We start from the raw sequence: 15,998 nt of genomic DNA, 5'->3' as shown, positions 1-15,998 counted from the left end.
GAATTGGGTTGAAATTTCGATTAATTAGTCAATAAGGAATAAGATCAAAGGGATGCCATTCCTTATAAGTAATTAATTAAATCCACTCTCCAATTTACATTAATTATATAGAACTTTATATTTGTTAATCAATAATCATTCACACAAAAGGGGAAAGCCAATGACATGAATGATTGGGATTTTTCAAACACAAAATCCTACACAATTTTTCAATTGAGTAGTTGATTTAATTATAAATATTTCTCTTTTCCCATGGCTTTAACTAAACCCTAAGTAATTATGATTTAGTTATTCATGAAGAAGGGAAGAAAAATAAAAATAAAAGAGATAGATGAGAGAAAGAGTGCCATATAGAACTTGGAAAGAAAAGAAACAAAAGCAAAATACTCCACTAATTTGAATTGAAACAAAAGTATATCAACTTGAACTTGAAAATAAATAACAAAAAATTAAAAGGACTTGTCTTTTTTCTCCTTTAATCTTTGGTTGAATCTTCCTCCTTCAAGCTTTGATGTCACTTTTAGTTTGAATGGGGATGATGATGCCTTGGATTGAGAGTTGAAAAGAAAAAGAATTTGAAAGAGAGCAAGAGAGAACAAGAGAGTAAAGAGAGAGTATAAGAGAGTGTGTAGAGTATGTGTAGAGAAAGCCTTCACTTCGATATATAGCCTTCTTTCCCTTGTATTTTTAAAATCCAAGAAAAGACACAAACTTGGCAAGTGTCTTGTATTTTTGGAAACTACCACCTGTCTCTGGTAATTTAGCAACTTCCAGTATTTGTTAATAATTGCACAATTTTTTTCTTTTCTTCATTACAATTTCAGTAACTTTGTACTTTGCTTTGGTAACTTGAGCAATTTTGTTGACTTTTTCCTCTTCTTTTACGAAGAAATGGGTGGGAATTTGGCAACTTTCTCTCCTTCTTCATGGTGGGCCCCACTTATATTAAATATGCAAACAAGTAAAACAAGTTAGTAAGTGGGTCTTACTTGAATTATCTACTATAATAAACTGGATGGAAAAGCCCAAGCTTTTTTGAATTTTTTGAAAAATCTATGGAATTTACACCTCACTTTTTTTGACTTTTTCTAACAGAGGCACTCATTTAACCCACATATTTTCAATCATACATCTCCTTTATGCTTTTTAACAATAGCACCCATTCAACCCACATATTTTCAATCATACCCCCTCCTTTATGCTTTTTAACGAAGGCACCCATTAAACACGCATAATTTCAATCCTACCCCCCTCATTTGTTAAAAAGCATTAGAAAATATTTTTAGAAAAATATAAAAAGCATATATTTTTAGTTATAGCTACTTTTTACTTATTTTTTCTACTTATTTTTTAAATAACATTTTTTCGTATCATATTTTTTTTGGCTGTGTCGTGCATATTTTTATTTTTTTACACAAAAATTAATTATGAAATTTTGTATCATATACTTTTTTTGGCCGTGCCGTGCATATTTTTATTTTTTTACACAAAAATTAATTACGAAATTTTGTATCATATACTTTTTTTCCTCCGTATCGTGCATATTTTTTTCCAGAAAAAGTAATTAGAAAACTCTTTCTTTTGCATTTTTTTCATTACTTGGTACGTATTTATGCATGCTTTTTTGCTTATTGTTTCTACATATATTTAACTAATTTTTTTGTTATCCCAGTCTTTTTTTTTTGCCGTGTCGTGCATTGCACGTCGGGTATCATACTCCCTTTTTTGGCCGTGTCGTGCATCTCACGTCATGGTTAAATATATTGTTTCTACATATTTTTAACTATTTTTTTTTCTTGGTATCATAGTCCTTTTTTGGCAGTGTCGTGCATCGCACGTCGGGTATTACTAGTATAATATATACAATACGTGCTATTTTGAATTCAAAACCGCGGGCTGCTATTTTGAAACTTCAAATGGGAGATGTTAATGAGAGTGCACGGTGGATGTGAATGGCAAGATGTTAAAATAGCAAGATGCCATGTACATTAATATTCCATTACCAAAATAAAAAAAATCTTTGCTGTCACTTTCTATTTCAGTAGTGTATTATTCTCTTGCTTGCTCACCATGCATGCCCATGCACATTGACTTTCCATTTTTTTATCACATCAGATTTTGTAAGTTCACTTTCGCATATCGACGTGGGCTGACCGAATATGGATGGGATCCACTAGGGATTGGAATGATCCAAACCACCCATGTGTTTGATAATAACAGTCCAATTCAACAGCCCACCTTAATTGATATTTTAATATCAACAGCCCATTATTACACGTGTGAAGATGTGCCCCCTAAATTCTTCCGGGAGATAATCTGAACCGTCCAAATTGATGGGTCACAGCTTAACTAATTGTGCCAAAAAATTATTCCCAAAATAATGATCCCAACCGTTCAAGTAATGGGCTACACTTTAAACAAATTGTACCCGCAAAAATCAATTCTATGAAGTGATCCAAACCATCAATTCATTTGGGCTGCAAGTGAGGTCCAATCGGTGGGCCACAGTGTAATGAGTTGCACCCAAACATTAATTCCAACAGATGATCCGAACCATTCAACTTTTGGTTCTCGGCCTAGATGGGTTAAAATTTCAAAATCTATGTGTAATGTTCCTTTTTAGGAACATTGATCGAGGACCGTGCTCCATCATGTTCAAGGGCCACTCTTTTGGTCATTCTCAAGAGGGCACCACTTATGGTGCTAATGTGGGCATAAGCCAAGGGCCATCTTCATGTGGGACCACTCAGTGGGCTGAAGATCAAACAAAGGTGCAAGGTTTGAGCCGTGTGGGGCCCCTTTTGTGTGTTTGGGCATCATCCGTGGAGCCGGATCGTGTAGAGGTGGTCCACTTGTGGGGCATATGGAGTGGGAGACCATGTTTTGAACTATTTATGCTTCAAAAGCTTGTTAACACAAGATGGGGAAGCTTGGCCGGATGGAGGTGGTGTTCTCTTGAATGGTTATGGAAGATGGGTGTTCTCCAAGTGCACACTGCTGCAAGGAGGATGGAGGATTAGATGGGATGCTCACTGCACCATCCAATACGAAAACTCACTTTGGTTGCTTCACTAGCATAGGAGAAACTTGCTTTGAATGTCTTAGATGCATACCACCCTCATTCCAAGTCAAGCACTTATATTCAAAAAGAGGTGTGCTCGTATCATTTTTGCCCCAAGGAGGATTAGTACAAAATAAGGACATCTTATGGGCCCTTTGGACACCAGATGGCTCCTTGGCCAATGCATTCAAAGAGGGGCTCCCATTCCAATGGCCCCACAAGTAGACCATTTCCACCCAATCTGGCCCCATGGACGATGCCAAAACACACAAAAAGCTGATCCACATGGCCCAATCGTTGCACCTCCATCCGATCCATAATACTCGACTGATGTTCACAAAAAGGAACATTACACTATGCATATGAGGATCCGAGCCACCAAATTGAATGATTGCAATGTAAATAATGGAAAATTCTTTATTTTTATATCTTCTTAGCCCCATTCTCCGTATGAATTTGAGAATAATCCTGAAACACAAAAAACAAACAAAACACCTTAGTAGTACCGTTCTAAACAACAAATATGCATGCTTTTTCTACCTACAATTCACACATAAATATAACAATGAGAGGGGAAATATCAGAGTAATAAAAGATGACCCCGCCCCTCACAAAGGAAAGGTGAGGAATAGAATTCGTGCATCGTATAAATAAAAAGAGGTACTTGTAAGTACCAAGAAGTGCTAACAAAAGCATACCACCACAAAGTATACGCCCCACCATGAGGCAAATATTACAAACCAATAAAATAAGCTTTTGCGCTTCAAGCGCATCTAAAAAAGAACTTTAAACATTAGCAGAAGGAGGGCTCAACTCGGCAATGAGCGGAGAGTCAGTGGCCACGGTATCGATCTAAGGGGCAGTGAAGCGCTCTACCGGAAAATCGAGCATAATTTGCAGGACTTGCCTCTTGCATTCTTCGAACCTCCTCACTTCAAAGTCGAGAACAAGGAACGCTACTTCAAAGCCAAAATCCTCACTCTCCTTAAATTTGGAGATTGCCTCCGCCTCGACTACCTGCCGATCTCGAACTAGATCGCTAATGGCCTCCTCCGACTCTTTGAGTTTCCTTTGCGTGTCCTCTAAGTCCTTCCGGAGAGCGGCAATGATCTCTTCATCTGTTTTTTCCTTTCTCTCCAGTTCCCCAACTCTTTCCCTTAAAGAGCTATTCTTCCCCTCTAAGCTGTTAACCACGTCCCTCAATTTTAGATTGTCCGCCAAAGTGTCCATAATGTGATTGGAAGCTATGGCACTTAGATCGTTCATCTAACAAGGGATAGCAAGGCATAAGTCCATGAGGCATAAAGAAAAGAAAAGAAAAAGGTGTAGTAAAGCTTACAATCTTCTGCTGATGAAGGAAGGAGCGACTCAAGGCCCCAGAACTTAATTTCCGTAACTCTTCCTTATCATTCGGGAGCACGCTGCTCAGACACATTTCCACCCCAACTCGTGGATTATGGATAGCCGAGTCCTTGTCCCCAATTTTCCAAGAGGGAATAAAGGGGTCTCCTCGAACCTGGGCGTCTCCTTTTGGAAAGTCGACATGATGAAAGAGAAGCTGTGTTCACCTACTCCCGTCAACAGTAAAGGGGGGGGGGGGGGGAGATTGCTAGGACCTCCATCAGTCGGAGCCTCGGAAGTGCTCTCCTTGAGTCTCTTCCCCGGGTCAGGCCTCTCTCCTCCAGACAGTTCTTTCGACTTTCCAAAAAGAGTCGTCAAAGGAGGGGTGGTACCGGGTTGGTGCCCCCATATCTGGCTTTTTGAGCCCTCTCCAGAGCCGCCACCGATATCATCAGGGCGGGTTGTGAGGGAGCTCCACCTTTCTCAGGAGCTTTATCCTTCTCAGACTATCTGCTCTTTTCAAGAACCTTGATTTTTTCTAGGACTTTTTTCCTCTCGGGAACACCCTTTTGTTGAGAAGACATTCCTGCACAAAGAAATATAATTATTAGATTCTTCAATAGGGGCATAACCGAATGAATAAGACGCAAAAACGAGAATTATTGCTCTTGGAGGATCCGACCCCCTTGATGGAAACTCTAGGGCGAACTACCTCCCAGCACAAACCATATTCTACAAGCTTTTCTTGGTCTTTGAACTCCCGAGTGTCAATCTTAAAGCCCGACGAGATGGAGCTGAAAATCTTATTTCCCATATCTCATAGCCTCGGTAAAACACTTAATCTGTCGGCTGAGGGTTTTCTCCAATCAAAGGGAAAATCCCATCCAGTACCCATTGGAGGCCGAACGAAAAGAAACTCATTCTTCCACCCTTTGATTGAAGAAGGGGTTTTGGCCCCAATCATTATGTTTCGACGATGTGTAATGGTCAACCATTCCCCATCATCCACCAGTTTAAAACACTAACGGAAGATATCAATCGATACATCGGCATTCAAAAGTTTGCTTTTGGCCAAGTAGGCCAATAAATTTCTCCAACTGTTCGAAAAGACTTGAGAGGGAGCTATCCCATAAAACTTGAAGATTTGAGGAATTACTTCCGCTACGGGGAATCGTAAACTCCCACGAAAGGCCTCTAGATAAAAGGCTGTTTTACCCGCGACTGAACTTTCACAGGCTCGCTCGGTGGAGTTGGGTATCCGAATAAAATAATCATCAGGAATGAGATACTCTCTACAGATATCATCTACGTTTCTCCCTATCAAGGTGCAAACCTGAGTTGCGACTACCTGCGGTCTATGGGGTCCCCTAATATCCCCCATAGCCTTAAAGAAATCGTTCGACTCTTTAACTAGGGAAATGTGTTGCTCCCCTAACGGTGTTTTCATTATCAAACCCAAAGGAATGTCATCAGGTTTGTAAACATCACTAGTGGCCCCCAAATCAGTTTTGACCCTCTTAGACAATTTTGGGGCCCTCTCCTTCCTAGTGGGTTTTCTCTTCTTATAAGACTTCGCAGGAGCTGGTGGCTCACTAGCGCTGGCCTCATCCCTAAGGTTTTCATCTAAATCTACTTTATGAGGAGACTCTGAGTTCTCCATATGCCCTACGCTCCCAGAAGGGTTTTGCGAGTTTGAAGCATCAGACATGTTTAAAGGCAAAAACACAAGAGAAAAGAGGAGAAGAACTTACGGATTTTTGTAAGAACGAAGGTACCAGATGAACCTTCTGAGGCAAGAAAAGTCCCACTATTCTTTGCCACCACCCTTGAAGCTAAATTGACAAGTAAAAAAGCTTTTGGTAAAAAATGAAAGGATAAAAAAGCCTTATAAATAGGGTAAAACCCTTGGGCGGGAAAAACCAGGGTTACCATTCTAAAAGGAAACACGTGTTACGCCCCTAGGCATTGACGCCTCACATCTCCCATCATTGCGCTGAAAAAAGTGGCGGTTACCTTTATGAGTAAAAGATGTCACTTCCCAAGATGATAACCGCCAAAAAGGAGGCGTGTACATGGCTCGGTATTAACTATGTACCTCTAAAGAGATTTGGATCAGTAACGAACTATTCTCGGGTAAATACTGATTTATGCGAACGGAGGTAACTGATGTAAATGATGGAGCCAAAATGAGATAGTTCAAGTAAACTTATGACTCGGTCAATACGCGTCTAAATTGGTGCGAGCAAAGTGTAAAATGAAACATAAACTATATGAATGATAGGTGTAAGTAAAGTAGACTTTCATTAATTTGCTAAACTGTTTACAAGAGGGGGGCTTCATAGCCAAAATCATGTAAAACAAAGAAACAAAAAAGATCAGTAAACTCCTAGAAGATTGATGAAGACCGCCCGGCTAAAAGAGCCCGCCCCGGATTCTAAGAGAAGTGCAAAGAACGATGTTCTTGCCTCCTCGACAACGAGACCAGAATCTAGGGGCACTGAGCGACATTACTCGGTAGGCTCTACAGCGGAGGGAGCTTTCGAGGGACCGACGTTCCCCGACAGTTCCACGATGCAGGCGCGCAACACCGCGTTCTCATCCTCCAGAAGGGCCGCCTTCATCTCCAGATCGCTCATCTCCTCCGGCAGTTCTATAATCGGTCAGCGAATCTTATGTTCCGATCTTTGGCCCGCCTCACTGAGCGCCGGTAGTTGCGAGCAAACAATCTCATCCCCTTTAAGTCTTACATCTCGCATTAGGCGTCTGACTGGGCAGGAGAAGAAGGTTCAGCCCTCTCCGGCTTCTTCTTGGTCACCGGCGGTGGAGGAGAGGGAGGTGCAACAGTCTCATTTTTCACTTTTTCTTCTTTCATTATCTCTTTTCCTCCAGAAGCCTTCCTTGTTCTTTTGGCAACCGGCTCCACTGGTGGCTCCGGCGGGGGCGTCATCACAACCTCCGCTTCGGGCACGACATCCACATCAACGATGTGGGCCTCGAAGAGCCCATGAGTGGAAAGGTCCAAATCTTGGTTTTCAATCATGGAGTTTTTGGAAAAAAGGAAGAAAAGGGAAGGATGTCTCTGTCGAAAAGTTTTTGTGTAAAAATCTAAGGGGAACTCCCTATAAATAGAAGTGGAAAGGAGAGAGAAAAGGAACCTAAGTACCATTAAGTGTCCTTTGGGTTTTTCTCGCCTCCTTGCCACGTGGCACAATACCATTTGCCCCAAGAAACGCCGTCCATTATGAAGAGACCCTTTCCCATCACGTCATTATGATAGACACCGTCATTTCGAATATCAAGAGTGATTTGACGATTCCCCATGATGAACTACGAGGAATGAGAAAGTTAAAAATGACTGCATTTGCGAGACTCGGTTTTCACTTCAACCAGCCAAACATTGAAGATCGGATGGATCCCTGGAAATGTGCGTTCATAACACCATCGGTACCGATAAAACTTCCTACAGAATAAAGGAATCCTCGAGCTACTTCCTTGACCCAAAAATGGCTCAAGGAAGTGGGGGGCAATATGTTGGGGGTAAAATCACCACTAGCCATTGATGAACGAAGAAACCGACCTACGGAAAAGATAATAAAATCTTATCCTTTCCTTATAAACAACAACGTTCATAGTTGGGAAACCGCCCCTCAAAGAGGCAATGTACTCTATGGCGGTGACTTTCTACCTATAGGAAGTTCATTGAATAATAACTTACTCGTTAAGGGAAATATGATATCTATTAAAAATATATATAAACTTATCTCCCGGGGAAGTCAACCAATCAGGAAAGACTCCTAAAACAGCAGAATTCTAATCATCGAGGACTCATTTCTCTATAAAAGGGACCCTTACTTCATAATGGAACTACGCTAGACTTGATCCTCAATAAAGGGGTACTTAGGCAGCTTGGGAAGACCAGGTTCAGTCAAATCATCTCATCCTCTTCCTCGGTGGTAATGCTTCTGAATCTCATCCCCTTCCCTTCAATTCACCTGTGATTTCGATTTCTAGCTTAAATATTGAAGTATCATAATTCTGGTACTACTAGCATCTTTCTATGAGTACAAGTTGTTTACAGGAATAACTCTATCACTACTAGATCTTGTAGAGCGGATTTCGGCATCATCAGAAACCATTATTTTAACCTAAAATTATCTGCAAATAAGTTACAGGGGCATCCAAAAAGGCCCATAGTTAATGACTTCCAAGAGGAATTCACTTCCCATATTAGCAAATAGTATTAAATTAAAGGGCTTTGCTGAACAATTTTGTCGAAAGCCATGTTAGATGAATAAGACAAATTTGCTTAAAAGTGAGCCTACGTGGCTGTTCTCTGCTGCAGAAGTGAGCGAAACTGCTTAGCATATTCTTAAATTAAAATATTCACACTTGGGGTGGCCCAGGGCACAAGGCTCCCACCATTGCGGGGTCTAGAGAGGGCTAGATGTACGTAGCGTTACCGGGGAGGGCTAAAATTAGTTCTTATCTGCAAGTGTGAGAGATAGGGATTCACACTTGCAGATAAGGACTAATTTTGGTGGCACCCATAGAATCCCATCTTTCATTAAAGTTCGAAAGGCCTCTGTCCATATACTATTTTGGGAGGCATCTATCTATTCTTTCCCGAAAGACAAAACAAAGTCCTGTTCCGGGCGTGCTATAGGTAAATTCTTAACAGATGAGAAAGAGTGTCACTATCAAAACACGTAGGCACAGACGTTAAAAAATCGTAAATTTTCAAATGTCTGGCGCAGTGGCTGATGTCATGCATGGCGCAATTTGGAATGCATGGGCCCATCTATATGTTGTGTGCGCCTGACGAGTGACGACCAGTTTGTTTCAGAATGTTATGTGGGGCCCAGTTTATAGGATGGTCCAAACCTACTTAAATGGGCTGTACCTCTTAGATCATGTGCATAGGATAATCCAAACCCTCCGATCTATAGAGGTTGCTATAATGTGCAGTTCCTCTACAGATCCGAGGGTTAGGATCTTCCTATGGAAATGATCTACGGTGTATGATCCCTCAAAAATTGTATGTTTAGGATCATCCTATGAAAATGATCTACAGGGTAGATCCGATTTAGATTGTGGCCCAACAAATCAACAGTTAGGATCATCCTAGAAAGTGGGCCCTACAATACTTTTTAGCAAAATTTTGTCATCTTCATATGAGGTGGTTGTTCTCTCCTGAAAAAGTGAGATTTCTGAATCAACTATATAAAGTGAAAAAGGTAGAGAGAGATTTCTTTAATGGCTTCCTTGTTAGACTCCATAAGCACGAGTAATTTCCTAATAAACTATATAATGTTGAGAGTGCTATGTTATTTTATGCAATTTTATAATCTATATGAAACCAAATCAAACGTAATGGAAGGGCTTCAGTGCATGCTTTTGGAAACATTAGGTCAAATAATCAAATGTTGATGGAACTTTGTAATAGCTATTAAATAACCGATTAGGATCTTAATAAGGATCGATTCATACGTTACGGCCCTATTAAATTTCCCCATCCTTACGGCTGGCTAACGTATTCCCACCATTTGACCGGTCTCTCTCTCTCTCTCTCTCTCTCCACACACACACACACACAACAGGAACAGTTGGTGGGCCCAACAGAAACCATTGGTGGAATGGTGGGCCCATCTTTGAACAACGTAGGCCCCGCCCATACCACACCATAGGATAATCCAAACCGTCCATTTGATGGGCAATAAACGTAAATAGGTTGCGTCCCAAAATATTTTTCCATAGGCGGATCCTAGCCCTCTGATCTAAATAGAAACTACATCTTATGCAACCTCTATAGATTGTAGGGTTGTGATCATCCTACGGAAATGATTTTTGGGGCACAACCTATTTACATTGTGGCCCATCAAATGGACGGCTCAGATCATCCTATGGTATGAACGGTACACTTCATTTTCAAAAATATGGGTGGGGCCTAAATTGGTACGAACCACACCATAGGATGATCCAAACCATGGACGGCTTGGATCATCCTATGTTGTGGATGGTACGCTTCAATTTGAAAAATATCGGTGGGGCCTACGATTGGGCCTTAATGTTAGTGTACGACCAACTCCATATGATTATCCAAACCATGGACGGCTTGGATCATCCTATGTTGTGGATGGGCCTTAATGTTACTGTACGACCGGCCAACCCTTTTGGGGGCACAACCCATTTACGTTATGGCCCATCAAATGGACGGCTCGGATCATCCTATGGTCTGGATGGTAGACTTCATTTTCAAAAATATGGGTGGGGCCTAAATTGGGCCTTAATGTTACTGTACGAACCACACCTAGGAGGATCCAAACCATGGACGGTTTGGATCATCCTATGTTGTGGACGGTACGCTTCAATTTGAAAAAAAATCGGTGGGGCCTACAATTGGGCCTTAATGTTACCAACTCCATAGGATTATCCAAACCATAGACAGCTTGGATCGTCCTATGTTGTGGACGGGCCTTAATGTTACTTTACCCATAGAATGATCCAAACCATTCATTTGATGGGCCACAATGTAAATAGGTTGTGCCCCAAAAATCATTTCCATAGGATGATCACAACCCTACAATCTATAGAGGTTGTATAAGGTGTAGTTTCTATTTAGATCGGAGGGCTAGGATCTGCCTATGGAAATGATATTTTGGGACGCAACCTATTTACGTTTATGGCCATCATATGGACGGTTTGGATTATCCGACAGTGGTATGGGTGGGGCCTACGTTGTGTAAAGATGGGCCCACCATTCCACCAACGGTTGGGCCCACCAACTGTTCCTGTTGTGTGTGTTGAGAGAGAGAGAGAGAGAGAGAGACCGGTCAAATGGTGGGAAAGTGACATATCCTAACGTTTAACGTTAGCCTTAGGGGGGGATTATCAGCGCCCAAATTTCATTCAATATTAAAGTTATAAAAATGACATGATTTTCACGTCCTTAGAAATTTGACATTGGGCCTGTCAAATGTACAGTTCATATATACAAAAAATGGGGCCCACGATGTAACAAATCAAGTCATGCCCCACTTAAGAATTGATTCCAAGACTGCCCTCTTTTCATAACAATTACCAGCTGCCTACTCCTACGTCGCAATCAAATTCCAAGCTTCTACACATTCTTTCCTCTGTCACATTGATATGAAAACTTATGTGACTCCCACCAACTTAATCGCAGCAATAATGACACTAAAACCCAATTAAAGAAGCCACACCTAGGGCTGCAACTCGGGTCGGGCGGGTCGGGTTTTGGAGAACCCAACCCTACCTGAGAAATATCTCGGGTCGGGTCGGGTCGGGTTTTTTTCCGGAAAACCCACGATTCCCAAACCCGGCCCTACCCATGATAAATCTCGGGTCGGTTCGGGTCGGGTCGGGTTTTTTCACGTTGACGCAAATTTTTAAGGAAAATTCTTGTTTGGCAAGGCAACTCAACTCATAGAAGCAGAAATTACACTCACATTACACTTGAATCAAAAAATGATGTAATTACACTCACATCAGTAATCAAACAATGTTGTAATTACAATCAAACAATGCTGAATCAAACACTTGAATCAACTCAACTCATAGAAGCAGAAATTACACTCACATACAGTAACAGTGGGTGCGTGGGTTTTCACTTTTAACTTTGGGATAATTACATTTACACCCCCTCTAGTTTCTAACACATCCACTTCCACCCCTATAGTTTAAAACGTGACAAATACACCCCTGTAGTTTCAATTTGTTTAAGGTTTGCCCCCTCAGCTGAAGGTTCGTCCATAGATTGAAGGGTTAGGATGATCCGATGGAGCTGATTTTTTGGGCACACCATATCTATGTCAGGACCCATCAAATGAACGCTTTGGATCATCCAAATAATGTGGGCCCCTAGCCGAATCCAAACACTACCAAAAAATCATCCAAATAATATGGGCCCACATTGTTTGGATGATCCAAAGCGTTCATTTGATGGGTCCTGACATAGATAGGGTGTGCCCAAAAAATCAGCTCCATCGGATCATCCTAACCCTTCAATCTATGGACGAACCTTCAGCTGAGGGGGCCTACCTTAAACAAATTGAAATTACAAGGGTGTATTTGTCACGTTTTAAACTATAGGGGTGGAAGTGGAGGTGTCAGAAACTAGAGGGGGTGTAAATGTAATTATCCCTTTAACTTTTAACTAACAATAGAAAAAAATGTACATACTATAACTTATGTAACTCGGGTCGGGTCGGGTCGGGCCCCTTCAAACCCGGCTCGACCCGAGATTCATGCGGGCTTTTGCATGCTGAACCCGGCTCGACCCGAAACCCATGAAACCTGAACCCGACCCAGGCTATTTTCGGGTCGGGTCGATGCGGGTCGGGTAAAACCCGGCTCGAGTTGCAGCCCTACACACCCACATGAAAACAAAGATCAAATATAGAATGATTAGCATGGTGAGTTGCGTCTGGTTGAGGCCAACCCTAGTCCAACCCAAGGTAGAATTCCCTCAACCCGAGCCTCATGTTAAGGAGGGTCAACCTTAATCCAACCTCTCTAACCTATTTTTTTCCAAATCGGGTCGAGTCGGGTTGGGTTTGGATTGGCCTGGTGTAAGAAACATAAAAAATACAGAAAAAGCCCAAGTTTTGAATATCACAATAAAATTAGAGGGCGGGTCTAGTTTAGGTCGGTTCGGGTCAGGTTGGTTTGCCTAAGGCCTTAACAGTAACCAGACCTGAATTTAGTCGGATTGGCTTTTCCGACCCAAACTAAGGAAATGCCAACCTAATCAGAGCCAAAATCAGGTCGAACCCACCGGGTTTGGGATGACTCGAACCAAGTTGACCCTCCTATTTTGTCTAAATTACACATAAATTTATTTTCCTAACATGAGAGGATAACAAAATAACAAAAGGTAGCGAGACACTTCTCCTATAGTAATTTTAAATGCGTGCTTAAATTCAAGAAAAGAAAAATTTACATAATTATAAGTATAGATTTCCAAATTCAGTTATTCAGATTTTACGACATGGAAAACATATTTCTTATTACTTTACTTTTTCTCTTCTTTCTTCTCTTCTTTCTTCTCTTCTTTTTTCTCTTCCTTCTTTTCTTCTTTCTTCTCTTCTTTCTTCTCTTCTTTAGCTGGCCCAACTGATATTATGTCTATTTTCCCAATTTTTTTCAACTTTTTGGCGATCGCAACAGTGTCCATTTCTCCTATGATCGTCATCTTCTGTTCCTTTAAATCTGCGGCAATCGAGTCAATACCTACACAATTTTTTTAAAATAATCAAAGAATTGTTTAAGCAATAAATGTAAAATGAAATTTTCATCGGATTATTCACATTTGCATATAATCTTGCCGTATTTGCACATATATATATATAATCTTACATGAAAATAATAGTTATAATATATGCTTTTATAAAATATAAAATATAATTATAACCTTCTTTAAATATAATTATAAGTATGAACTAACTAACTTTAACGTTTTTCCACTTACAACACTTCTCATCTATCTTAGCTAATGTCTTCCAAAGTGGCCTTAATGTCACATTTGTAAGTAAGATTTAATCTTATTTACATATGTAGATAAAGGTTGATTTTGGTGGTGCCCTGTTTGGATTGTAGGAAAAACATTTCTTGAAGAAATTTTTTCGTAGGATTTTCTTATTTTGAGGGAAATAATAGATTTTAGGATACTGTTAAAAATTAAGGGAAATGTTATCAGCACTCCCGTATTTTGATGACCACCGCGCTCCTCACTTTATTAAAAAGTACGGTATGGGCCGCACCATAGGATGATCCAAACCGTCCATTAGATGGGCCACAGCCTAAATAGGTTGTGCCCCAAAAATAATTTCCATAGGGTGTGGCCCATCCAATGGACTGTTTGGATCATCCTATGGTGGAGGCCATTCCGTACTTTTTAATAAAGTGAGGAGTGCGATCATCAAAATACGGGAGTGCTGATAACATTTCTCTAAATTAAAGGTCTCCTTAAATATATAAGACTTGAACTCTGGTGGTTCAAGTCGCCTTTTCCATGTGTAATCAAACAATGGAAAATCATGAAATTTAGAACATTTCCAAAAAAATCATGCAATCCAAACATGGCTGTGAATCAATAAATGTGAAATAATCTTATGCATACTATCTGCTTATGAAATTCAATGATTTTTCTTAATATCGGATTAAAATATGTGTAATCCATAGTAGTTTCCAATTTCAAAGACCCAAGATGGTGTTTTCCATTTTTCCTTAAAATAAACATAGATCATCAGAAGGAATAAAAGAAATTCCATACATACCAAAAATATCGGCGACTGCCTCCATAGCTTTCTGTTTCGTCTTCTCATCAGTCATGACTGTGAGTTTAATCACCACCTTTTGCTAAACATTATGAAGAAGAAGAAGAATAAGATTTAAATTGAACTTGGCTAAAATTGATAAGACCCATTAATCATTTAAACAGCTAATGAACAAGTGATAATTAGAAAAGGAAAATAAGAAGATACCTGAGCCATTTGAGAAGAACCTGAATGAAAAGAAAAGAAGATCAAGAGGTTGCAAAAAAAAAAAAAAATGGCTTGAATTACAGAGGTGGGTGGGTATTAATTGGAGTTGAGAGATGGGTCTTTGTCTTATTTATTGATGAAAATAGGAAAAATTGCCAATAGGGGACATCAAAATACGAGAATTGCCAACGGGGGACACACTTTTGAAAAATTGTTAAAGAGGGTTCATAACCCTCTTTTGAGAGTTTGATAACCCCATTTAGAGGGTTGATAACCCCCTTTTAGAGACTTGATAACCCCATTTCGTCCATCTCTAACAATGTTTCAAAAGTGTGTCCCCCCTTGGCAATTCTCGTATTTTGATGTCCCCCATTGGCAATTTTTCCATGAAAATATTAAGAGCCAAGAAAAGTCTGCCTTTCGGTTACTTTATAAGATTCTCTCCTTTACAGATAAGCAAAGGCCAATGGCTTTATCCTCTGATATTTTTTTTCAGCAGTCACACTTGATTGTGTACAGAAAACAAACCTTTCTAAAAGTTCACAGCCATACAGAACTAAAAATTGCGTCTCCTATTATATGTTTGCCAACTGGGTTATAGGTTTTGGGTTGAAGGGAAATGATATCAGCACAACAATGTTTTAATAATTGCACAAACCTAGCTTGTCTTTTCTTTTTTAATTGACTTCTGAAAGCTTTTTGGCAAGTCTAATGACCTTTGACAGCTCTTTAATTAATTAGAGACAAGATGATTTTGTGCAAATATCAAAACATTGTTGTGCTGATATCATTTCTCTTAATGGCTAACTACTTGTTAATGAAGAAAAAAAAATCCATTCTTGGTTGCCGGAATTTTTTTGGTTCTTGAGACTTTTGTGAAATTTCTGCAGAAAACCCACGTTTGGTTGGTGGGCCCAAAATAATCTCAGGAACCAAAATAACCCCACACGAAACCCCAGGAAGGATAAAAGAATACTCCCAGAGGCCAGGAACCAAAATAATCCTAGAAACCAAAAATAAGCTTGGAGAAGAATTTTTTTTCTTCCCAACAGTTCAAGCAACTAAACAAAGCTTCTTTTTTTCCCACCATAGTC

General features: G+C 40.2%; 1 protein-coding gene across 1 annotated transcript; it reads right to left on the bottom strand.

Moving 5' to 3' along the window:
- Positions 1 to 13,313: 13,313 nt before the first annotated feature.
- Positions 13,314 to 15,058, bottom strand: LOC143859310 (Copper transport protein family). The gene is made up of 3 exons (XM_077370037.1): positions 14,905 to 15,058; positions 14,698 to 14,779; positions 13,314 to 13,651 (listed from the first exon to the last, which is right to left on the bottom strand). Exons 1-3 carry the CDS (start codon positions 14,911 to 14,913, stop codon positions 13,434 to 13,436), a joined length of 309 nt encoding a protein of 102 aa, XP_077226152.1. The 5' UTR covers positions 14,914 to 15,058; the 3' UTR covers positions 13,314 to 13,433.
- Positions 15,059 to 15,998: the final 940 nt, after the last annotated feature.

The sequence above is a fragment of the Tasmannia lanceolata genome, unplaced genomic scaffold (genome assembly GCF_043159265.1).
Source record: "Tasmannia lanceolata isolate RefF3 unplaced genomic scaffold, GAP_Taslan_0.1 ptg000029l, whole genome shotgun sequence".
NCBI classification, from domain to species: domain Eukaryota; kingdom Viridiplantae; phylum Streptophyta; class Magnoliopsida; order Canellales; family Winteraceae; genus Tasmannia; species Tasmannia lanceolata.
This window is presented reverse-complemented; position numbering and strand designations above follow the sequence as displayed.